This window comes from Vidua chalybeata, chromosome 19, assembly GCF_026979565.1.
Source record: "Vidua chalybeata isolate OUT-0048 chromosome 19, bVidCha1 merged haplotype, whole genome shotgun sequence".
Classification (NCBI taxonomy): domain Eukaryota; kingdom Metazoa; phylum Chordata; class Aves; order Passeriformes; family Viduidae; genus Vidua; species Vidua chalybeata.
The window spans coordinates 3,083,827-3,108,363 of record NC_071548.1 but is presented as its reverse complement, the minus strand read 5'-3'; the positions used below and the strand labels follow the sequence as shown (position 1 = coordinate 3,108,363).

The 24,537-nt window shown below is 43.0% G+C and overlaps 1 protein-coding gene across 1 annotated transcript; it reads left to right on the top strand.

Annotated features, from left to right (window-relative positions):
* The first annotated feature begins 5,770 nt into the window (after positions 1-5,770).
* NARF (nuclear prelamin A recognition factor) lies at positions 5,771-23,602 on the top strand. The gene is made up of 12 exons (XM_053960783.1): positions 5,771-5,787; positions 5,963-6,051; positions 6,528-6,608; positions 7,457-7,600; positions 9,220-9,352; positions 10,873-11,007; positions 15,270-15,388; positions 16,220-16,349; positions 17,055-17,127; positions 20,022-20,159; positions 20,745-20,902; positions 21,467-23,602. The coding sequence occupies exons 2-12, from the start codon at positions 6,025-6,027 to the stop codon at positions 21,706-21,708; spliced, it is 1,380 nt and encodes a 459-aa protein (XP_053816758.1). The 5' UTR covers positions 5,771-5,787; positions 5,963-6,024; the 3' UTR covers positions 21,709-23,602.
* Positions 23,603-24,537: the final 935 nt, after the last annotated feature.

Sequence of the window (24,537 nt, the reverse complement as noted above, 5' to 3'; positions counted from 1 at the left end):
CATTTTGGGTGAGGGCAGAGGCTGGGCCATGAGCCTCCCTGCCCCTCCCGTGAGGGCAGCGCCGCGCCAAGATGGCGGCGCGCTGCCAGCGCCCAGCATGGCGCCCGGGCCCGCGGGTGCTGCTGAACGAAGAGCGTCGATGTTTCCTCGGTTGTTTTACTTTAGCGGTGTTTGGAAAGAGCAGAAACCTTGCGTGACGAGAGGAGGGAACTGCTGTAGGGTGTGTGGGAGAGACACAGTGGACCCAGTCGGAGCGACCCGCGATGGGTGAGGTGGACATGGCCCCTTGCATGAGGGGGCAGGGGAGCCCCTCGCTGGAACGGGGCTCCCCTGGGGGCTGTCCCCAGGCTCGGGCAGCTCCTGCGGAGGCCAAGAAACCTCTGGGTTCTCGATGGCAGCACTTGGGGCACCTCTGCCACAAAAGCGCTGGTGCTGTGCCTCGGCTCTGGCAGATACAGAACGGTTGGGGTTGGAAAGGACCCTCAGTCCGACCCCTGCTGACACACCTCGAGCAGCTGACACAGAAACGCGTCCAGGTGGGTTTGGAATGTCTGCAGGGAGGTGTTACCGATTTTTGGAGCTCTCTAAACACAGCCACTGAGTTTAGTTTAGGAAGGAGATATTGGTTATTCTGCACAGGATGCAAGGTGGAGGTTTCCACAGATCAAGCACACCAAAGCTTTTAACTACTTACACATTTTAGCAAACAAAGACATTAATGTTCACTGGCTACAAGTTACATAGTTCTCTTAATAATTAGTATTCTGCCTTCTATTGGTTAATGATTCACTTGTCATGCTAATAAGTCTGCATGCGCAGTCTTTCCTTCTTGGAGGCGTGTTTCTTGTGTCAGTGGTTGCAGATTCCACCTGCCAGAATTACCTTTTACCCAGCTGGAGCTGATTGCAGCACAGTTGCTGAGTTGGCTTCATTTGTTTCTTTGTTATATTGGGAGTTCTTGCCAGATGGCCCCCAAATTCTGAATTCTTTGTGGCCGCTGCCAGCGGGCATCCTTTTTTCTCAGACTTTGTTAACCTCTGCTAGGTCTGAGATCATTAAAGCATTATCAAGCCCTAGACTTTAACAAGGCGATTTCACCAACAAATAACTTGTCTTTTCTAAAACCTAGACATCACTTGCATTTGCAAAGCAGAAATATCAGCAATAATCTTACAGGTCCAACACTGATGTCATGAGTTTTCTGAATAGTACATCAGCTGAAGGCTTGGGTTTGAAAATCTGTTATTTGGGGAGGAAAAGTTTCTAATTCACTTGAAATACGGAGTAATTTTCCTGTTGTGGACAGATAGGCTGCATTTGGAAAATCTTTCATGTTTCAGACAAACATCATTCACATGAGAAAGCTGTTCCTGTTCAATCCATTAGAGCAACTGCTTATATCAGGCAGGATGAGTCAAGTGCAGACATCTGTAGTTTAGCTTAACTTCTTAAATTATTCTAAGTCAGTATTATTCATCTTAATACTAAGATGAAGTAACTTCATCTACAAATAATATTTGGTCCTCTCTCAGTTGCACAGGAATGTCCTTCCTGGATGAAATCCTCAATTTTTGGCTTTTTTTCGGAACATGAATGTATTCTGGAGTGTTTGCTCAGGCCGTGACATGATAGAAGTTTGTTTAGCTGTTCTCAACGCTTCTCTGGCAAACTGAGATTTTAATCAGTGGTTTTCATAACATTCCAGAGTGAAGATAGGGAAAAAACACCCCAGAGTCCATGGTACAGACATTTAAGTGTAAGTACTGGAAAATACCAGCTGATGTGCAGTTTCTGTGTGTGTTAATGGGAAAAGGCAGTGAGGAACTGCAAGAATGATTTGGCCTGCTTGTGAGTCACAAGGTACCAGCTGCTGGATTTGGATGAAAAATAGGAAGTAATAAGTATCACGTGTGCTCAACCCAAACAAGCAGCTGACTGAGTCTTCTGGGAAGAAATTTATGTCTAATTAGCTGTCAATCAGTTTTTATAAGCAACTGGTTTCTCTGGGAACCAGTTAATCTGTTAAGCCGTTTTGATTGATACAAGACAAAAGGTTTCTTGAGTCTAGAGCAGAGTGAAATAAGCAAGAAATTAATCTGTCCCCTCCACTCAGCATAAACCACACAGCATATGTTTTATTATTATGTTAGTAACTGCAAAAATACCAGCAACTCTCTACTTCTGCAGTTCTTCAAAGGTCACACTAGGATAACCTGATATGACTTAATTTAATTATGAAGTTACAGAGATCTTTTTGCAGCCATGGGAAATATCACATACATACACAATCAAAATAAATATGGCAAGGATCCTTGTAAGCTTCTGCATCCATTAATGATTCTTACAGCATTTTTTTCTAAAATCTGGGGATTTTACACGAGCTCTTTGAAGTAGGTGAGTGTTGTTCTGCCTACCAATGGAAAAAGGAAGAAGGAACATTTTGAAAGCCTGTTCCTGGACTTAAAGAACAGCATGAATTCCAAACCACTGCTGCAGAAACAAAAACTATTTTCCAAAATAAACAATTCAGGAATATGTGATAGACTGTTTGTAGACTTCTTCCTCAACAATGTAAAAATAGATTCTGTGGAAGTGTTTATGTTCTATTTGTGTAGTAAACACACTTGTAACTTTTCAGTCATTGACCTAAACCCAAGAACATGCAGATAGAACCGAACTGGCCTTTATTTTGAATTAGCTTGACATGTCTGTAATTTTGGTGCTTTTTCCTATTTCAGGCCATTTCCCTAAATATTCTTTTCTAACGCCTTATATTTTTTTTTCCACCCTAAGGTCTTAAACTTAGGAATTCAGCTATGCAATAAGCATGTGATGTTACTGACATGCCAGAATAAATTCCCAGAGTGCTTGCTTGGAAGCAGCCACCAAATGCTTTGGCTGGACAGAATTGGCTGCGAGTCCTGTTAGAAATGAGCTCATCCCACAGAAGGAGCTCTCTGTGCTGCCCCTGACCTCGATGGGAACAGTGTGTGTGCAGCCTGCAGAGCACAGATTTCATGTTCACCAGCTGTAGCCAAGAGTTATTGCCCAATTCTGACAGCTGGGGATTGGCATGTGCTGCTGTCACTGTGGCAAGGAGGCATTTACAGCTGGCACTGCCCTATAGGACTGATGCAAAACCTCTCTATAGTTGTTTGCAGCACACTGTTTTCACAGGGAAATTCTTATTTCTCCATTGCATTCAGGGTGTAAATGCTTCAGGTGCAGGGGTAAATGTCACATGGAGCCACAGAGGCCAAAGACATCAACAGTGGCCATAAAAGAAGTGATGCCTTTAAGTGCTACCTACTGCTGGCATAGGAAAGCTTTTAGAGAGTGAGGCTTTTGGGAAGCAGCCCTACAAAGGTGGTGTCACCATCCCCAGATTAAAGCAGGGTGGTGCTTTCTTGTCTCAGGTTGTCAAAGATCCGCTGTTCTGGGGGAAAATGGCATCCATAGTTAATGGAAAGCAAAGACTGCTCATGGCAATAAAATAAATGAGACATCTAATTATCTTATGATTTCACAAATATAACCTTATACTGTGCACTGAAACAGTATATGCTTCCATTTCTATGCAGTTCTCTGTTTTTCATTGCAAATAAAAAAAAATATGGGGGTAAATTCAGTCTTCTGCCCTTTGATGATGTGCAGAAGAATGTGTTTAATGCAGTCCTGTAACAGATGACTAACTTAGTTCACCAGAGATTCCCATCCCTGGAAACATTCAAGGCCAGGCTGGACAGGGCTTGGAGCAACCTGGTCTAGTGGAAGGGGGGTTTGGACTAGATGACCTTCAAAGGTCCATTCCAACCAAAACTACTCTGTGATTCTGTGAAATAAAAAAATATTTTAAATAATGATCTGTGCAATTGCAGAAATATCTAAAACTGACATGTCTTTTGAAGAATCACCATATCAGTTTTGGATAATAAATGTAAGTATAATCAGAGTACGAAACAGGAAGATTTTAGCTGTGCCTTTAAGTGCAAATCTCAATGCATTTCTAATTTAGAACTTTTCATCTATCCTATCACCTTATTGGTCAGTGCAACTATAGCTGTTGTATCCTGGTGGAATAAGGTGGGAGGTTGGCACAGCTTTTTTTGTATGAAAATACTCATCCACAGGAACAAGAAAGATGTCAGATAATGCTACATTCCAGCAAGTCTGTAGGAAATGCAAATTCTTAGGTCACATAGGAATTGCTCAGGAGTGGTTGTGGTGCTCGTAAAAGCTTGGGCTGATATGAAATGTGAGAGCATTTTGAATGAAGAGAGCAGAGGCACAGAAAATTATTACCAAAGCTATTACAATTTTTACCTCAAGCCAGGATTAATGATATTTTTCCAGGGTATATGTAAAGCAGCATCAGCTTACTTTCCTTTAAGTGATAAGTATTGTTATGAATAAGAAACTGCTCACGTCTTTGATCGGGCTTGAATCACAAGCCCGCATCAAGTATGAAAACGTTTCTGTTTTTTTTTCATCACGGTTGAGCTAAGGTATTCTTGATTTCTCTGACCTCAGTGATAACTCATCTGTAGTCTGCAAATAAAAAAAAAAAAGCACTGTATTCTTCTCTGGGCTTATCTTTAGTGTCCTTAAAATGGAACAAGCGTTTAAAGTTGTGGTTTTGGGTAACAAACCTCTCCGTGCCTGTTTCCAGCCCTTGTGCTCAAAACCCATCTGTGGCTTAGAGGTCACTGTAACAGGAGGGGATTCACCCAGTCTTATAGAAAAGTTGCAGTTTAGGCAGGAAATTGCATGGGTTTTGGAAGTTCTGTGGTTTAATTTATGAAATGTCATTTTACACTTGAAAAACTTCTCTATGTAGCTGTAGGCGTTTTCTTGTATGTGTGTGTTCCTGTGGCCGGGGGTTAAAAAAGGAGCAAAATGTTTATTGAACCTTTCTGTCTAAATCCTACAACCTGAGGTTCAGAAAAACAAGAAATCATAAACATCTTGATTAATACTCCGGGGCCTTTGAGACTGTGGAAGGCTGATGTCTGTTTAATAATCCTGTTCATGAGGATTTGTGATTCCTGCCTGGGAACAGCATTGCTGGTACTTGTGTTTTGTTACAGGAATGGGAAATCGCAGCATATTGCTTAAATAAAATGGTGATGATGCTGTATTTAGTAACTCGCAGTGTGTCATTTCACTTTAAAGCCATTGGGAAAAAACAAAAATCGTGGGGGGGGAACCCTTTGTACGATATAACAGAGGAGCGCGTTGTAAAAAATAGGGACGCTCCAGAGAAGAGGCGAAGCCGGGCGCGGAGGGCAGGCGTGGCGGATCACTGGGGTCCCGGTCGGGATGGGGATGGGGATGGGAATCGGGATGGGGATGGGGGCGTCCCTCCGCGTACGTGCGGCGGCGCAGGTCCGCAATGAGCCCGGCGGGCGCGGCCGGGGGAGGCGGCGGAGGAGGCGGTGCCGCCCCGCCCGCTCTGCGGCCACAGGCACAGCCCCGGCGGCAGGTACGGCAGCGGCGCTGCGCCCCGCTACCCCCGACAGGCTGCGCTGGGGCTTTCGGTTGTCGTTTTTTTTTTCCCTGCGGAGCCGATGAGCTGCGGCTCGTGCCCGCCCGTTCTCCCGTCACCTCGGTGCGGGGGGCTCTGAAGAGCCGGGGGTGCGGCGGCGGGGGCTCCGCTCCCCGTGCGGGGCCGGGGCCGTGCTGCGGGGGCACCTTCCCCGCGGGGCTCGGCCAGCGCCGTCCGCCCCGCGTCTCCTCCGAGGCCGCTCGGTGCCGCCCCCAGCGCCGGGGGCCGGCGGCGTTTGCGGGGTAATTCCGGGCCAGGGAATTGCGGAACACGTGAGAGCGGCGGGGCCGCCCCCGCCCCGGGACCGCCCGGCGGGGCGGGCGCGGAACAAAGGGCGGCGGGGACGGGAGGGAGGGCACCGGGCTGGCGCTGCTCGTGCGGCTCTCACCTCCCGCCCCGCTCTCTCCTGTCCCGCAGCCCCGGCGGCCAGGACCGCGCGGCAGCCGCGCCAGGGCCGGGCTGCGCCGGCCGCGCCGCAAATGAAGTGCGAGAACTGCACCAAAAAGGTGAGTGCGGCGGCCGCGTCCTGCGCGCCCCTCGGCTTGCGGGGCACACCGCCTCGGCGGTGGGGGGATGCCGCCGGCGGGGACGGCCTCGTCCGGCGGCCCGGGAGCCCCGGCAGGGCGAGCGGCGCTGGCCGCCGGCCCCAAGGTCACCGAGCTCCGCGTCCTCACCGCGGCCCGGCCGTGGCAGCTCCCGGCGGAGCCCCGAGCGCGTTGTCGCCGGCGTGTGGCCGTGCCCCTGCGCGGGGCAGCCCCTCGCGTTTACAAACCGCCCAGAACTCTCAAACCGATGAGGCAGGGGAATTCCGGGGAAATGATTTCCATCGTCGCAATTGCACTTTGAACACGGGGTCTTGCATGTTTTCCAAAACCCTGTAAATAACTGTCACTGGTTAATGATACGATCAGTTCTGCAGAAGTGCTCTTACAGAATGGTGAACAGGCTTTGCATAATCCACACGTTTTATGTTTTGTTTCAGGAATGCAGTAAAAAACAGAAAAATGACGATACGCAAAGTACATCTGTTGATGCATTGAGTTCAAATAATGGCTCTGAAGAGGTAATGTTCCTTTTAAAATTTGTATTAGAATCTATATTATTTTGTTTTGTGGACCCCAAAAGAGGGTATCAGGAGACAACTTTCCACTACTAAGTATAACAATAAATAACAAGCTGTTGAAAACAATTGTAGACATCCCTTAATATGCGAATCAAAAATCTTGTAAAAAGGTGCAATAAAAGCCCTTACTATGCAAACACAAAACAGAAATTCTAAGTTCTAAACATTTGGAGTGCCTAAACTCTTATATCAAGTCTTCAGAACTGAGACAGAGCTTAGAAGAAGAAGAGTTTTGATAGTACACATGGACAAAATATCTACTTGTTTTTTATATCCAAGTATTCATTCTTCTTAAGTGAGCTGCAGATAGTGTGAAACTCTTGATGTCACAGAATACGTTCAGAGCAATTGTAGGACTGTTCTCTTTGTTTTCCCTCGTGCTACAAAGCCTAAGCCACCTTGCTGTTAGAGGAACATCTCGTTAAAGAGCTTTAATAGTTCAAGGGAAAGTTTTCTCAGTTGCTCGGTGAGTTGATGGGGACTGTCAGCTCTGAAGCACAGTGCAAATTAAGTTACTAGCATATGGCCTAGGGACTAAATTTAGATTTTTGTTTGCACTTAAACATTTTGCAGTTTCACAGTAATAGGAGGAGCAGAGCTATGATTGGGATGGAACATATTATTTTGTTTACCTGCAAATAATCTTGGACGTTATGCAAGTGTCATGGATTGCCCTGCTTTAAACCAAATAGGAATACTGTGTTTGCTTTTCATCTGGCTCATTGCAGAGATCTTGAAAACCACTTGATCATTGTTCAATACTTGTTTACTTCTTTTTTTGCCACCAGAAAAATGAGTTTGATACATTGGCTAATGCTAAAATACTCCTTAGCGACTGCCTAGCTTGTGACAGTTGCATGACAGTGGAAGAAGGAGCCAGAGTTTTCCAACAGAATCAGAAGGAGTTCTTTCGTATTCTCAACCTTAATAAGGTAAAGTGACCCAAACAATACCCCACTGTTTTCTGTGAGGAGGAGGCAGTTACAGAATGACTAAGCAGCTTGGTTTCCCAAGGCAGATAATGTGAGGATTTGTCAGGATATGCTTTTTCCAAAGAGGAATTCAGGCAACACAAATGTTAAAAGTAATTTTGTACTGGAGGTGCAAGGTCACAGCACTTAACATAAACACCAGAGGAAAGTTACTGCACCTGCAGAAGGAAAATTTATTGGCAATGTATTGATTTCATTACTGCACTAACAAATTATTCTGTAATTCAGTGTTTATAGATATTCATACCTTCACTGCTAGGACTGTTCTGGGTGGTTTTGGTGCCAATATACCCCACATTATACAAACCTATAAAGATGTGTTTTTGAAATTAACATTCTTTTTAATATACATTCAACCTGATTACATTTTGCCCATATTCTTAGCAAACCTTGTAAGTGTTCTATTGCTGTTATATTTTCTGCTGAGTTCTGTTTTTTCTAGAGGTTAGTTGCTGTGTGTAGTGCTCAGATCTTTAGAACCTGATATTAAATTAATTATTTTAGTTCTGCTCCAGACTTCTGTGCAAGAGCTACTAGAACTGAAACTTCTTCTTGATCTGTACATGTGTGTCCTAAATATGGATTAATTACACAGTACTTACATTTTCTTAGAAGGAGTTGATCTGTCCATACAGAATGATGTTGTCATACATGAGAAAATTAGAAGATAAGGGAGGGGGAAATAATCTTTTGGGTCACATGGGTCCTGTTAAAAGGGCCTGGATCCTACAACAGCAAGGCAGTCAGGTACCTTCATCACAGCTCCAGGGGTCCAAACACAAACAAAGGGGAGTGAGGAGCTCTCCTTGAAGGGTCGTTGTCCAGCATGGGGATCAGTAGAGACTGTGAGCTCTGACCTTTGCAGGGTGACACTTGTCTGGAGCACAGTCCTGCTGTGTCTTCCAAGGGTCCCACTGGTGTCGAAAATGTCCCAGCTAAAACACAAGATTAATCTTCAGCTAAATGCCACAGTCATTAGAGCTGCACAGTTCCACACCATACACTGGGTACTTTCACAGGATTCCTCAATGCCTACAAATGCTGATTTGTTGAGAGTTCCATCTTGCCACTTTCCCTCAACAACTGCAATGATAAATACACAGGAGCCTTAACAAAAAATCGTATGTGTAATTTGCTGGGTTGTATTTATAGCTTAAAACGTCCCTGCTTCTGTAAACATTCATTATAAATGTTTAAACATACAGCTCTTTTCATATTTGCTAGAATATTTCATTCTACTAGAACATCAGAGGTGCTGAATGTCCCTTAACTTCACTTACACCACATGGAAACAAACCACAGAATTGTCCTAGGAGAGGTGGATTTCCCCTGAGTTCTATAAAGGAAACATCTACAGATGATTGGAGATGAACACTCTGAGGATCAGAGAACATCCTGTTCTGCTGCAGCTTGAGGGTTGTTTCACAGGGTTTTTAATGATGTGGCCCACTGAAGCATGAGACTCCAAGGAATAACTCCAGGAATGGGAAAGGAAGGGAAAGCAAGGAGTCTTACCCTGTTGTAATGACATTTTTTTTTTCCTTTGTTTCATATACCAGAAATGTGATACCTCAAAACACAAAATATTGGCAGTGTCTCTATGCCCTCAGTCATTGCCTTATTTTGCTGCTAAATTCAATCTCTCTGTGAATGAAGCAGCCAAGAGACTCTGTGGTTTCCTCAAAAGTCTTGGTAAGTTGCATTTGTTGTGGTGGTGAAGCAGAAAGGGAGGGATCATTTTGGTTGGTTTTGCTTTCTCAGCAGCCTTCCAGTACCTGAAGGGACTGCAGGGGAGCTGGAGAGGGTTTTTGACAAGGGCATGGAGTGAAACAGGGCAGGGTTAGATTAGATAATAGGAAGAAATGAGGGTGGGCAGGCCCTGGCACAGGTCCCAGAGAAGCTGTGGCTGCTCCTGGATCCCTGGCAGTGTCCAAGGCAAGGTTGGACAGGGCTTGGAGCAGCCTGGGGCAGTGGAAGGTGGCCCTGCTCAGGGCAGGGGGTGGCACTGGATGGGCTTTAAGGTTCCTCCCAAGCAAAACCAATGGTGGGATTCCATTCCAAGCATCCTAAAGTGCCCTTGCAGAAGCTCATTCAGGGTTTGAACTCCACGCTCTGTGAAGTTGCAGCCAGGCACCAGTGCCACATGCAGCAGTGTGAGAAACAGACTGGGGACATTCCCTGCTCACAGGAAAGGTCACAGAACAGAAGGACATTGTAGAGCTGCCTCCAAAACCTTGGCTACTAAGAAACCAGGGAGAGCTTAGTCACAAGCTTCCCATTATTTTATAACTTGAGGGAGAAGGTAATTCTAATTCTAAGTTCCTTTCAGTCCTTTTGACACATTGTATCTCTAGAAGATTCTTAGTTCTGTTTTTTTCTGTAATTTGAAATTAAAAGAACTGTTGTATCTGCCTTATGTTAAAGCTGTATTTCCTTTGCTCATTATATACAAAGTTTTTATTTAAAAAGCAATAGCCACTTTCCTTGTAAGTTTGGGATTTTTTTAAATTTACTTGAAGAAAGAAAAAGAACTGTAATAAACCTATAAACTGTTTCCTCCCACCTGTATCTCTATATATTATTTTTTAATGTTTTTTCTGATGCATCTCTGTGCCCAGTGTATATTCATCTCAAAGCATTCCTGAGTTTTGGTGGGCCCCAGTTTTCCTAGAATGCATTCATTATCTGCCCTCACTTCTGTGGGGATGTGCTCGGTGTTACGTAGGCCTATAGGGAGTGTGTTGCCAAATGAGCAGCCAGAAGGTCTCTGCTGTGTTGGTGATATACTCCTGTAGCTCTGCAAACAACCTGAGCAATGGCAGATATGCCTCTTAGTTGGATATGATTTTTTTGTGACTTCAGCATGTCTTGAAAAGAACATTGCTTTGTAAGAGTCACTGCATGTCACCCAGGAGTCGTGACATCCTGTTCAACTGAGCTAAAAGTGATAGATGCTCAGAAAAAAAGCAGAGAATGTCTGCAGTGCTGCTTGCAGCATTAGCCTCTTGGTGGTCCTTTTAAACTCAGGGTGTAAAAGATGTTTTTCCAGTGTATGGCTTTTATTTATGGCTCTGCTCTTTGTGAAAATGTGCAGAGGGGAAGGAATATGGAAGGACCTGTTGATCCTTCAAGATTTGTCATAGGCCTGGAACTTTGAAAAGAGGTTTGTGAGGTTGAAAGCATTCTAGTGATGTTTCTGCTTGCTTCCCTAGGGGTGCATTATGTATTTGACACCACTATAGCTGCAGATTTCAGTATCCTGGAGAGCCAGAGGGAATTTGTGCAGCGGTACCAACGGAGGAACCAGGAGGAACATGCCTTACCAATGTTTGCCTCTGCTTGCCCTGGTGAGAACTGATTTATCCATCCTTCCTGCCCTTCATACTGGTCTTATTGGAACCACCAATGAGAGGAAAGGGTGGCTTCCTTTGGGAGCCTTACATAACTTAGAACATTTTTAATTTGCTTTTGAGGGACACCAGGCACACACAGTATTTGTTCCCAGTATCACTGGTCATCCTGAGTGCATGTCAGTGCTTGGAATTGAGAATCAGAACTGGAATGGAGGAGTTTAGTGGGTGCTTCTTGTGTGTTCAGACCTCAAAGTTTAAAAGGGAGTTTCCTCATTGAAAAGAATCTTAAAGGAACTTGGATGGAAATAAACCACAACCTCTGTTACCTTAAGCAAAGTTTAGAACTTGGCACTTAAGCCTAGGGGAAAGTAGCAAGTGACGTTCCTTGCGATGACTGAGATGGATTATGTCTGACACTTGGAAAGTAATTCTCACATGAAATGTCACAGACTTGACTCACTGAGTGTCTCACTTCTGAGAATGTGTTCTGTTATGAGCAGAACCTGCACTTGTACCAGCTGAAAAGATGCAGAACATGCAGTCACTGCTTACTTTTTCCATTGTTAGCACAGCACCATTTCAATTCAAATAAAAAGTCACATTCCTAAAAAAGAAGTGTCAAAAAGGAGGTAGAAGTAACTCCTTTGCCTAACACCCTCATCAACTCCACCCTAAAGTTCATAGTGTTGCTTTTCAAAAGGCTGATAAAAATACCAAAAATACTTCTTGTTAGCTTTGAAATAACTCAAGTGGATTGCATTTATTAAAGAAATTTTAGAGTGATAATGAGTTGAGTGAGTGATCCCCAGAATCTGCTTTTGTCATTGATTTGAAGTTCAAATACTGCTGTTTGAATTATACTTGTATTTTTGTTTGTTCTGTGTATTTTGTAGTGGAAATACCCGGGTTATGCTTTAACTACTACATACATGTATTAAAAACATGTCTCTTTTTTTCTGTTACTGTTACGTTAGTGTAACCTCTTCTCTTCAGGAGCAGACATATATTGCTTTTCTTCATGTAAAACCTGTGCAGCTGAAACACCCCTGTTACTTAGTTTTGTTGTCTTGTATGTGCTTTAGGTAAAATTCAAGACCTGAGAATTTCTTTTAGAATTTCTGAGATAATTTGCATTTGCTTCAACTGGAAACAGAGCTCAGATTATCTGCTGCTCTCAGTGGAAATACTTTAAAATAGTTAATGGAGCACTTTCCTTGTCCTTGTGTAGTCTGCACAAGATTTTTGGTTTCAGTGCTGGTTTTGTTTTCAGCTCTCTATTGTAATAGAGATGGTTACAGAAGCATGGGTGCTTTCCATTTCTGGGAAACTAACCCAGAATATCACTGTAAATCCATTTTGAAAACATGGTATGTTTCTTTGTCAGCAATTAGAGAAAGCAAAAATCCTGATTAGTCATCTTACAAGTGAGGTTGTTCACTGTGTTTCCTGTCCTTATTTGTCTGTGTGCATTTTCTGTTCATTTTTCTCCTTCCTCTTTCTACCCCCAGATTACAGAAATTTGTCCCAGAGATGTTGTTTGTGGGGTGTTTAGCACAAAATGGTTTTTATATAGCTCTGTAGATGCAAGGTCAATGTGAACTCAAGTATAAATGCTTTCCTCTTTTTTATCTGGGTGTGTGGCTTTGCAGAGACCTATCACCCTCTGCAGCAGGCTGGGTGTGACTTCTGCCATGAGCAAAGAGCAGAGCCTGCATAGTCCAGAACCTGAGAAAAGCTCTTCTCTTGTCCCTGTCTTAATTGTTCACCTCCTGCTGCTCTCTGGGGAGAAAGTGAGCTCGTTTTTGGGTTTTCCTGTTGAAAGAACAGTGGTGTTACTACTGATAGTATGTGTAATATCTCAAAAGAATCAATTCCCTTCCTTAATGTACTAAGCTGGTGAGCAACATGAAGCACTTGCTCTGGAAAATCTGATGTTTTTAAGGCACTGCCAACCTCTGTGTCCTCCCAGAAAAGCCAATGGGGCAGACTTGCAGCAGGAAGATCATAAGTACTGAGGATTCTAATGCTTTTGTCCCAGTCCATCAATTTCCTTTTCCAGGAATGGGGTTTTACAAAAGCTTGCTTAGTTTTTTTGCATTTCCTACAGATGCGTACATGCATCTTCACGATCTCACAAGAAACCACCAAAAATGACATGTTCTGAGCTACAACTGCAGGGATTTATATGGTCATTTGTAATGCTTTCTTGCTCTCTGATGACAACACAAGCCAGCAAATGGCCGAGAATCCAAATGAATTTATGAAGGGTGTAGGTGTGGATGAGTGCTGGTGGTCCCTGACATAAGAATGGGTATCTGAGGTTTTCCCTAACTGTGGCTCTGCAGTCCAGCCCTGTGCTGAGGGGGCACAAACAGCAGTGTGTGTGTGGAGTGCAGATAAATGCTCACTCACTCACCCAGGCTGCCTGTACAATTAACCAGTGACTAATGAGCCTGATGATCTTTGGGAGCTGCAGCTATGAGACACTTGTTCCATCCACTGCAAGGACAGAAACAATCTAAGGAATCGCTTCAGACAATACCTGTCAGAAATCTCCTGGGATTTAGTGAAATTCCCTTATAGGTCATGACTACAATATCAAAAACATTCCAATTATAAGAACCAGCCTCATAGCAGGAGTGCTGGGATGATTAATGGTGAGTACAAGTATTTTTAAAACTCTCCTTGTTTTGTTTGAAGCAGGTTTTGTTGTATTTGGACAGCTCTTGAGACTAAAGCCATTTAAGCAATAAATGTACCTATCATGCAGAATATGCTAATACAGCTTTTTACCAAGCATCAATAAATTCACTGCTTTGTTGTAGGTAATGTCTTGGACTTAAAGTCCCAGTTGAAGGTGGACATTAGGCAAACTTCCAGTTCAGTCTTGCAATTCAGTACAGTCCTAACAGATAAATCCATGGTCCTCAGCTATTCCTACAGAATATGAATGAATTGTTCATTCAGGAATGAATGCTTGTTGAAGGTGATGTGTGCCTTTGAGGTTTTTTATGGAAACCAGCTTGAAGTCTGTGCATAACAAGAATTGGGAATATTTAAACAGTTGTTGGGTTTTCCTAATACTTAGCACCTTCTCATTTTCATCTGTAAAATTGTATTACACTGGGAAAACTATTTCTCTGCTACAGAGAGACATCATCTGAACACACTTGCATCCCAGTTTTGTGCTGCTGTTGGCATTTGTGGTATTGTTCTGACTTAAACAGTACCAGGTGTTTTTACATAAGTGGTAATTACAAGCTTAAAAGTTAACCTCCAGGTTTTCCCCTTCCTGGGCAGTGTGTACTGCACAGCAGTTTCTCTCTTTTATGTAATCACTAATTTGCATGAAGACAAAATGTGATTTTTTTTTTTTCACCATTTCTTAGCACCAAAAGCAACACACCTGCCTTGAAGGCTGGGCCTAACTCTGCTGCACAATGTAGGTGTCATGTAGATGAAAAAAGCTCCAAACCCTTGCTGTGAAGGATTCTGGGCTTTTCAGTAAGAGCTACAGAGCCCAGGAAAGAATAGCACACCCTAAATACCTTTATTTGTTCATTTACTGGGGGAATAATACAACAGCTCTGGATGTTGGGGTGCTGTGGGTATCCACAGCTTGCCCCAGCTGGAATGCTGAATGGATCTGGTGAGAGAGAGGATTCCTGAGAAACTATGGACAGAGTGTTGTATACAGAGAGATTTCAGGTGGTTCCTGTGAGTGTGGGAGTGTTTCTGAAGGTGTGGCTACTCTAACAATAGTAAAAGAAGCCATTTCTTCCTAGGCTTAATCCATGTGCATTTGTAATAATGCTTTCATGTGACTCTTCTGTTCTAGGGGAGGCAGGCTGGGTGCAGGGATATTAAACCTCAGGAAACACCAGGTTCCAGTTAAGCAGCCAAACAGTGCATTTGTTGCAGTATGTGGTGATCCAAGGGCTGAGGCCTAGAAGGTCAAATTTGTTAGCTGGGCTCTTGTTCCTTCTGCTTTGTCTGTACATGAGGAAGGGGTAGCAGGTCAGGAAGTTCACAGTGGACCTTGGTCTAGAATTAATGGCACAGTGAATCATTGACTAAAGCAATATTAACAGAGCCCTGAGGTTTCCTGTGGTTCCCAAGGTGGGGCTTCCAGCCTACACAGAAATGTTCTCCCTGTTGGGAAGGTGCCATCATTTTCAGGATGTGTTGTGTGACTGCTGCCACTTGCTGTGCTAATGGGTCACTTCTCTGTGCCTGTCATTTTCGTGTGGTGCCAGGTTGGATCCGATATGCTGAAAGGGTACTCACCAACCTGGTGACCTCCCACATTTGCACTGCAAAGTCTCCACAGCAGATCATGGGCTCCCTAGTGAAGGGCTACTTTGCCAAGCAGCAGGTAAGTAATTCTGATTTATTTTTACCATTATAGTCTATTAAATGGGCTTTAATACTGAGATACAGATCTTGGTGTATTACATTTGTCCTTGACTTGAAGAAGAAATGGTGCTCTGTGCTGTAAAGTGCCCATGATGAGAAGAATGTACAAAGAACCTCATTTTATACAGTGCATTGTGAGCTGGCAGCAGTCCTTGCACCCCCAGTACAACGTGGATTTAAATATTTACGGGTCAAGTTAAATCCATAGCAGTTAAAGGGGTTTTGTTTTGTGAAATGCTGCCTGTGTAGTTCTACGGCACAGCCAAAACAGGAGTGGAGGAGAGTAATGTGGAAATTGCCCTGTTATAGGAGTTTAATAAAAGCATTGCATCCTTGGAGCTAGCCTTTTTATATCCTCAATTTTATATGTTGAAAAAAATTGCTGTTCTTTACGTATCATACCTAAAAGGAACTACAGGCATGTTCTGTAGGGAAGGATTGCTGTCTGCACATGGACAGACAAATTCTGAAGGGCTTGCTCTGGGTGAAAGTGAGTGAGTGACAGCCAGAAGCCAGAACTCTGAACTCCTGTCTCGAATTCACTTTCTAAGGCAGTCAAAAAGCTGCAGAAAACGTGGTCTGAGGGAATTTGGTCCATCCAGAGACTGACTTTGGAAGTTTGCTGATGCTTTCTGACTTCTGGCAAATCATTATCAGTGTGAACATTCTTTAAATTTAGCGGGTAGGGACTTATTCCTGAGGTTTATGTCACTATTTTTGTCCCTGTCATCCTTCAAGCTGTCTTTTGCTCTTCGTGGACTTCACGTGTGCTCCCTTCTCTATTCCACAGAACTTGTCTCCTGATAAAATTTTCCATGTAGTCGTGGCACCTTGTTATGACAAAAAGCTGGAAGCATTGAGGGAAGATTTCTACACTGCCTTGTATAATTCAGCAGAAGTTGATTGTGTCCTGACATCAGGTTAACTTTTTTAAACTTACCATCTATGAATATATAAGTGAATCACCATTTTTAGAATAGCCTTTATGCCAGAGTTTGCTTTTTTCAAGTCTGCTTTAGTCATAAGGTTAGCTTTTTTCTGCCAAATGTACTATGGCAGAAAGTACATTTTCTGCCAAAAAAATTAAAAGTTTTTAAATTTTTTAATTAAAATTAGTACATATTTTTGTGCTCCTGGTAGTGCACAGGGAAGGCAGAGTGACAAGTCCTTTCCTTCTAAGTTGCTATACATCTAAAAATGAGGTATTTTGACAGCCTGTTAAAGAAGGTAAAAGTTATGCAAATCCATATTTAAAATTATTGTCTGGCTTGTCTATGATCATTATTTTATTAGGAATTTTTCCTAATTCATGGCACCAGTTGCCTTTTGGTGAGGATCTTGTCTTTAGCCTTAGTGTCCAAACATCCTGCAGTGTAGTTTGGATATTTCCAAACTTGGCCTAACAGAAAGGCTGAGGATCTAAGCAGAGTTTGGGCAAGCTGAAGGCCCCTTTTCTTTGGGGCAGGAGTTGTCAGGCTTCTCAGTCACTGGAGGGAGGTGACTGTGGGAAGAGCTGGAGAATGTGACACAAAGCACATGCAGGTGTTGGGGTGTTGATCTCTGAAACAGAGTGTGTGTGTGTTGTGCTTTGTGTTGAAAGTAAAATGTCACGTGTTTTCCTACAGGTGAAATTGTCCAAATAATGGAACAGAAAGATGTGTCGATGAAAGATGTGACTGAAGTAGCTGTAGATAGTTTGTAAGTAGTTTTGTTGTGGATTGCTTCCTTATTTTAATGACACATGACATGTTGGAGGATATTCAGCATTGTTGGATAAAGCTATTTTTTTACTTAGAGATGGGGTAAGATGTTTTAAAAACTTTTATTCCATTTTCAGTCTCATTTGAAGGGTGAGACAATACAAGTGTTATAATTCATGCTATCAGAATCAGAAGCCAACTATTTCCTAATTACAATACACTATAAGGGTTTCTTGGTTTATCAAGTTTAGCTACACTATGTTGTAAATGTCTTAATGTCAATCATCGTTAATTACTCCTTGTGGGTCCTACTACAATGCATTTTTTATAGTTTTATTTTTCTAAAGTATCTAGTCTTATTTATAAGGTCATCTTATGAAACTTGTTTTTAGTTCAGTTTCTCTCTTAACAATGTCTGGTTTATTCTGTGGTATTAAGTCAGTATTTCTTATTTTAAGGTTTGCATACAGCTGTGCACTATGTGAGTTTTCTGTCAGCCTTTGAGAGTTTTCTGTGAATCCGTTTCCCACACAACAAAAATGTAAAACTGCTCAGAAGAATGTTTTTTTCTTTTTAGAGAAAAAAACCTGCATCAAAGCCTGAGTATACCACAGCTTCACCCTTATATAGTGGCCAAACCCACAAAAATACTCTCTTAGATTCCTGCTACATATAACAGTAACATGAAACAGAAAATATAAACCTGCATGTACTGTCTAAATACAAAGCAGATAACTTGAGGTAATGACCCTTATAATGTAACTTTTCTAAAATTTATGACTTGTTGTGTAGCTCCTGACTGATATTTAAGGATTATTTATTATTTTTTATTGGTAAATATTGATTATTTGCAGTAATAATAGATGTGACTGTATGAAGTTTAAGCCTTGCTAGTAAGTGTGGCTGTCTGGGGGTGCTGGCCCTGTTCAGAGCTCTCCTGTGCTCCTTGTGCAGAGCCCAACAGCCTGATCTGCCCTGTCCAGCTGCCTCCCACAAAGCTGCTGGCACACATCCTGGGGCTGACCATCTGCTCTGGGCTCCCCTCTCTGTCACAGCAGCATCCTGGCAGTGAATTTCCACTCCCCAATATGTTCATGTAGATTGCTAGAAGCAGCACCCTTTCAGGAAATGGTAATTAGTTGGTTTTTATACTGAGGACAGCAGTCAGTTTTTCAAGATTAGATCAAACTGAACTGTGCTTTAGATGGGAAGTGCACAAAGCATTGGAGAGGTTTTGTTTCCATGCCTTATGCTTGGCTCAGGGAGCAGTGTGTGTGTGGTGTTTAATTCTGACTTAGTTCCAGAGGCTGCTCTCCCTCATCTTTGTTCAGCTGTGACACACGTTCCTTGGTATCTTTCCAAGGGGCTGCTAGTGGAGCAATAAACGTGCTGTCTTGCACAAAACAGAAAGCTCTGGAAGTTTTGAAAACCCCTTTCAGTTCCAGCTAGAATCCTGCTTGAACCTAGAGGGGAGAAATTTGAGTGGGTCAGTGGGAACGTGTTCAGAGCTGTGTTTGTAGTGCAGCTCTTTGACTGCTCCTGCCTGAGATTGTCACACAGAATGAGAACGAATAAAGTTCTTGCAGGAATAGTCGTGTACGTGACTTGCAGGGACAGTCATGTAATTCTGTGTCAGAATCACATTGAGACAGGCTTTTAATTCTGTATCAGCCTGACAATGAAAGGACAAGCTGTTACTCAGAATGTGCTGGTTCATTGGCTCAGTTTATAGAATCACAGAACATCCTGAGCTGGAAGGACCCACAAGGGTCACCCAGTGCAGCCCCTGGCCCTGCACAGACCCCCCAACAGCCCCACCTGGGCATCCCTGGCAGCCTTGGGGCTGTGCCCATTCCCTGGGGAGCCTGGGCAGTGCCAGCACCCTCTGGGGGAAGAACCTTTCCCTAAATCCAGCCCAAACCTCCCCTGGCCCAACTCCAGCCGTTCCCTGGGTTCTGTCACTGCCACAGAGCAGAGATCAGAGCTGTCCCTCAGGAGCAGCTGCAGATCCTCGTGATGTCTGACCTCAGTCTCCTCCAGACTGAACAAGCCAAGTGCCCTCAATTTATGTTGGAAAATAATGTTAATTTTTAAAAGGGCTAATCTTATTATACTGGTTCAGCTGTGAGACCTAATGATGTAAATATTTGCTCTTCTGGGGTCTTAAAAGTAGATCTTGCAGAGAAATTTAAACAACTTGAAGTCATCCTCTTAAAACAAGCCCCAGCACAGCAGCAATTTGTGATAAAGTGCTGCGTATTAAAACAGTTGTATGAATGTGGGCTCTTCAGAGCTGCTTTTCACTGGGGGAGAGGTGAACTTCCAGGAGATGCCCTTGGGATATGATCACCCATTTTCTCTCCTGAACCATAGTTAGCACTTATTTTCAGTGTATACTGTTCTAACCTGGTTGCAGCTCTGCTAATTTGGTGTGATTTTATTGGCACAGTGTTACAGACTGTGACAAACAGTTCCTAAAGCAGGAGAACTGTCAGCAAAGACTTGTAACTTCTGAAGTAGTTTTGTATTCTCACAGGCAAAAAATGACGATTTATTTAAATAATTTTTCCCCAAAATGGCTCTTGAGCAGTAAAAGGTTGTTAACAAAATCTTCAGATTGTGGTGAAGGTGCATTCTTATAAATTACTGTTGCTTGATATTTCTCAACATGGAAGGCCCTGCATCTTTTTTTTTATTGGTTTTTTTTCATCATCTCACTGCTGTCCTGAATAATTTACATTTTTTAAGCTGTAATAAATAAAAGTGTAACGTGTTCTACATGCCACAAAACAATTTTTGGTGTGGGGAAACAGAAGAGGAGAAACACACTATTTTATGGAAGTGAAAGAATGAAATTTTTGGAGTTGATCTTCCACTTTGTTGTTCCTTAAGGTTTGATGACTTAAAGGAGGGAGATGTAGTAAGGCATGATGGGAAGAGATCTGATGGTTATCTGGAGCACATTTTTAAACATGCTGCAAAGGAGCTTTTCGGCGTGGATGTCAAGGAGATAACCTACAAAGCATTAAAGTAAGTTAGAGTTTTGTATCCTTGTTACATAGAATGGATGAACTAGAACAGAAGAAGTATTTCCAGCTGGAAGGGACCCACAGCAGTCCAACTGCCTGAGCACTTTGGGCTGACCAAAAGTTAAAGCATGTTATTGAGGGCTGTGTCCAAATGAGCCCCTTAGACACTGAGAGCCTTGGAGCATTGGCCACCCTCTGGGCAAGGAATTGGTTCCTGCAGCCCAGGAACTTCCCCTGCTGTGGATGGTGCTGCAGTGAAAGCAGTTACTGCTAACCTGGTCTTTGGCTGGTAGGCAGGTACAGGCTATAAACCTGCTCTGACCCTGCAAGTCTCTCTCTGTAAAGCAGCTCCTGCTGGTACTCATTTCATTAAAACCTTACCTGCACTTAAAAATTAAGTAGAATTCTGTTACAAAGATTCCACCCCAACTTCTGCTTAACTCACTTTAGAAAGTGGAAGAGTTCACCTTGATCTCACTGTTATACTTGGTCTGCTCCCTTTGGAGCATCTGAATACAAACTGGCACAGTTGGGTTGTTCCTCTGGGAATGCAGGGGGTTAAAATGTTCTCTCTGTGTCTTGACAGGAACAAGGACTTTCAAGAAGTTACCCTTGAAAAGGATGGGGAGACAGTGCTGCGTTTTGCAGCAGCATATGGCTTCAGAAATATCCAAAACATGGTCCTGAAGTTGAAAAAAGGAAAGTTTTCCTACCATTTTGTAGAAGTCCTTGCCTGCCCAGGAGGTAAAAATAATTGTGGATCTGCAGTTGTTCTTCACATGTATCTTGAATCTCAAAGGAAAGCTGCCTTACAGGCAGGCACTTCATTTCATTCCCTCTTAATTCTCTTCTTAATAATCTAAAATCTCACTGTTTATTGAAGGGTCCAAAACACCAATTACAGGTGCAGGGTTGGCTCAAAAAATGATTGAGTTTTCTAAAATTAGTCACGATGCTATTTGTTCTCTTCTGACCTATAAATAAGTGCCAGCACTGCACTGCCAAACCTCAGAGGATGCTCTGAAATGGTGGTTGTCAAGGGCAAGAAAAGACAAGGAACATAATTAGGATCATAAAACCGTGGAGAATGCAGAGAAAGATTTGTGATATGGAAGCCTAATTTCCATTAAGATGAAGTTGATATTGGAGTCACTTTAGGTAAATACAAATTGTAACAGTGTGGGAGGAAGTTTAAAAAAAAGACTTCCTTTAGAGAAGTGTGAAAAAAGAATTCTGAGTTAACAGAGACTTTCTTTTCATATCAAATCTCCATCACCTTCCATCTTTTTAATTTATTTTTTCCCTAAGGGTGCCTCAATGGAAAGGGCCAGGCCCAGACTGAGGATGGCAAACCAGACAAAGCCCTGCTTGCCCAGATGGAAGAGGTGTACACTGCAATTCCTGTCAGGCTGCCAGAAACCAACGTGCACGTGCAGAGGATGTACCAGGACTGGCTGGAGGGCATGGACTCCAAGAAGGTCCAGGACACTTTGCACACCACGTACAGTGCAGTAAATCAAAGCACGAGCAGCTTGGACATCAAATGGTAACTGCAGAGCAGCGCTGGAACCCTCTGTGCACCCGTGGCTCACTGAGGCTCTGCCCAGCTGGGGATGGTTTTGGGAAGAACCATTGCTTTGCAAAACCAGACAAGTCTCCAAAAGCCCTGGTTCCTGCCACTGTCATTTAACTTTTACTGTTTGTCATTTCCTGCGTACAATGGATTTCTTCATTCTAAAGCCTCATCTTGCAAGGTACATAAGTCCTTCCTGCCAGGGACAGGGAGTGTAATTCCTGATCAAGTTACTCCCTGAAGGGTTCACTGCACAAAATGGGCTCCTCCAGGGGGGTGAGATGATTTTACTTCTAGGTCTGCAGTCCCTATCATCACAGGAAAACAGTCAACAGGAATTTCAGTATTGATGCAGTTGGTGTGAAGTAACTTGGGATTTACTTACCTTGGTAAGGAAAAGGCCCTTTTAAAGGACAAGTGAGTATATGGAGAGATGTAATGAATTTCTACAAACCTTGTATCCGTAATTCAGCAAAAAATACTCAGTTCCAAACTAGCCACCATTTCTTACTGATGTAGTGTCACAGAATGCTTCACAGAAGCTCAATCTGGGAAGCTAATGCTAAATGGTTCGTTTAAAATAGTTCCAAATAGGTTGGTTGGTACAAAAAGAGAAATTCCTTCCCATATAAGTTTTCTGCCAAGCTTGCAGCCAGGAGTAGTGGTGCTGCTTGCTTTGGCTTCTCTCTGAGAGTGGAACATACCCAGATTGTTCTTTCATTTATCTCCATATTGAAGACTTCTGCAAAAAATAACTTCCTGGGGTGCCTCTGAGAAAAAATACTGAGCAATGCTTGTGAGCTCATCAGAGTTACGATATGTTGGCATCATGATTTTTGATGCACTTATTTTTATAAATATGCTATAGAGGTTCACTTAACAGACATTGTGAAGTGGTACTGCTGTGCAGCTTGTCTGCAACTTCCCCAGCTGTCAGAGAGTTATTCAAGAATGTGATGGACAAAAGAAATTAAGACTCCTGCCAGACTTCTTCAGGTTTTCCTGATAGCATCAGATCTGTTCACAATTAATGGCTGTTTGAAGCTAGCAAAGTTCTAGCTTCCCTTATGCAGCCTGAGTGTGGATGGGCTTCTTTAACCATTTCATGCAGTTTCAATCAGTCTTCTTGCAAATTTCTTCAACATTACAACTGCTTGTATGAGTAAGAAATCCTGCAAAAAAACTGTGAGTGTTTAAAATGCACATTTAACCTGGTCACAGTGGAATGGGATGAAGCATCAGGGGAAGCAGGGCAAGACCTGGCACTGGCTAGACCAGGGAGGCTGAAAAGGAGAAAGACAGTGAAGTGTCACCCTGCTGACAAGAAACAGCTCTCTTAATGTGAAGCTGTTAAAAAATTGCAGCTTCCCATTGGACCTCCACCTAAATAACAAACCATTGCACTTGGAGGGAGGTTTTCTTTCAAGTGCAAATTAATTTATTTACTGCACTACCTGAATGCCCACAATGAGATTATGCCCATGAATTATATAAATTAGCCTTTGCAAGTTGTTCCTTGTGGTAAGACCCATACTTAACATGGTGCAATATCAGAACATCGACAGAAATCTACCTCTGTACAGGAAGGGAGTCCAGGAGTCGTGGGAAGAGCTGTGTGTAGCTGGAACTGTAATAGCTGTGTGCTGGAGAAAGGTGGGGGTGTTGTGTGGCATTTCAAAAGAGATTACTTTCAGAAGCAACATCCACCTCCTTCTGTCTGATTTTCTTTATCTGCCGTGATTTCCTCCAAAAGCTCCACCAGAATTGTAATGTAATAAAGTGGTCCTGTTCTGTTTGTACAGGCCTGTGTCTCTGTATATATGGTTTCTAGCTGGATGCATGTTTAAATTATATCTCTGCTGCTCCTTGTACAGTGTGCTTATTTTTTTATGTGTGTGTACTGGGTGAAATGGTACAAAACCAGTTTGCTTTTCTGAGGAATTCTTCAGTAAACTACACAAGAGCTGCCTTTCTGTTCTGAAAGCAGAGCCCTGAACTGGTGGTACGACGTGCTGGATCCTCCCAAGGCTGGGTGGCACTTTGGCCAGTGCTTGCCTGCTGCACTCCCTGTGCTGCTGGGGGAGCCCAGGCATGGGCTGGGCAGTGGGTGAAACCGATCTGCTCTGCTCCCACTGCAAGGGAAATCAGTGGTTCAGTGTTCAAAATAACCTCTTTCAGCTGGAGCCACCATTTCTTCCATCTGCTCAAGGGTTTGAACCTATCGAGGTAGTCACAGTGCAGAGCTGTTGATGATTTGTCTGCTGCAGAATTCTTTTTTAAAGACAAGGCATCTAACTGAGCTTGTAGTGGTGTTATGGTTTTTGCATAACAAACCTTTTCATCACTTCCCTAAATGCAAAACCATGACAAGTGGCTACACAGAATGTATTGTCATTAGTGACCTAAGTAACTGAGACTTGTCTTTTTGTTGATTTTTTTTTTTAGTCAGCTTTTGTTTTAGAAGACGATTTTCTGGAGTAAAATGTTTTAGTTTTTTTAAGGCCTTTTCTTTAAACTGCCAGTTTTACAGGATAGAACTTTTCTTTCCTTTTAATCTTTCCCCTTCACCTGCTTTCATTGAAATTTTAACATAGATCAGAAAACCTTGTTGCAGCTTCATATATAGTGAAATACTTGCCTGAGGTTTGATTCTGGCTTTTGAATCTGCAGTTGGAAAGTCCATTAATGTTGACAATACATGTTTGTAGCCACACCTTTGAAATTACAGCACTATTTAATTCCCTGATTCCCTAATAATTTCTATTGCTACTGCCTCTTCAGCAACAGGAAAAGCTCCTGACGTGGC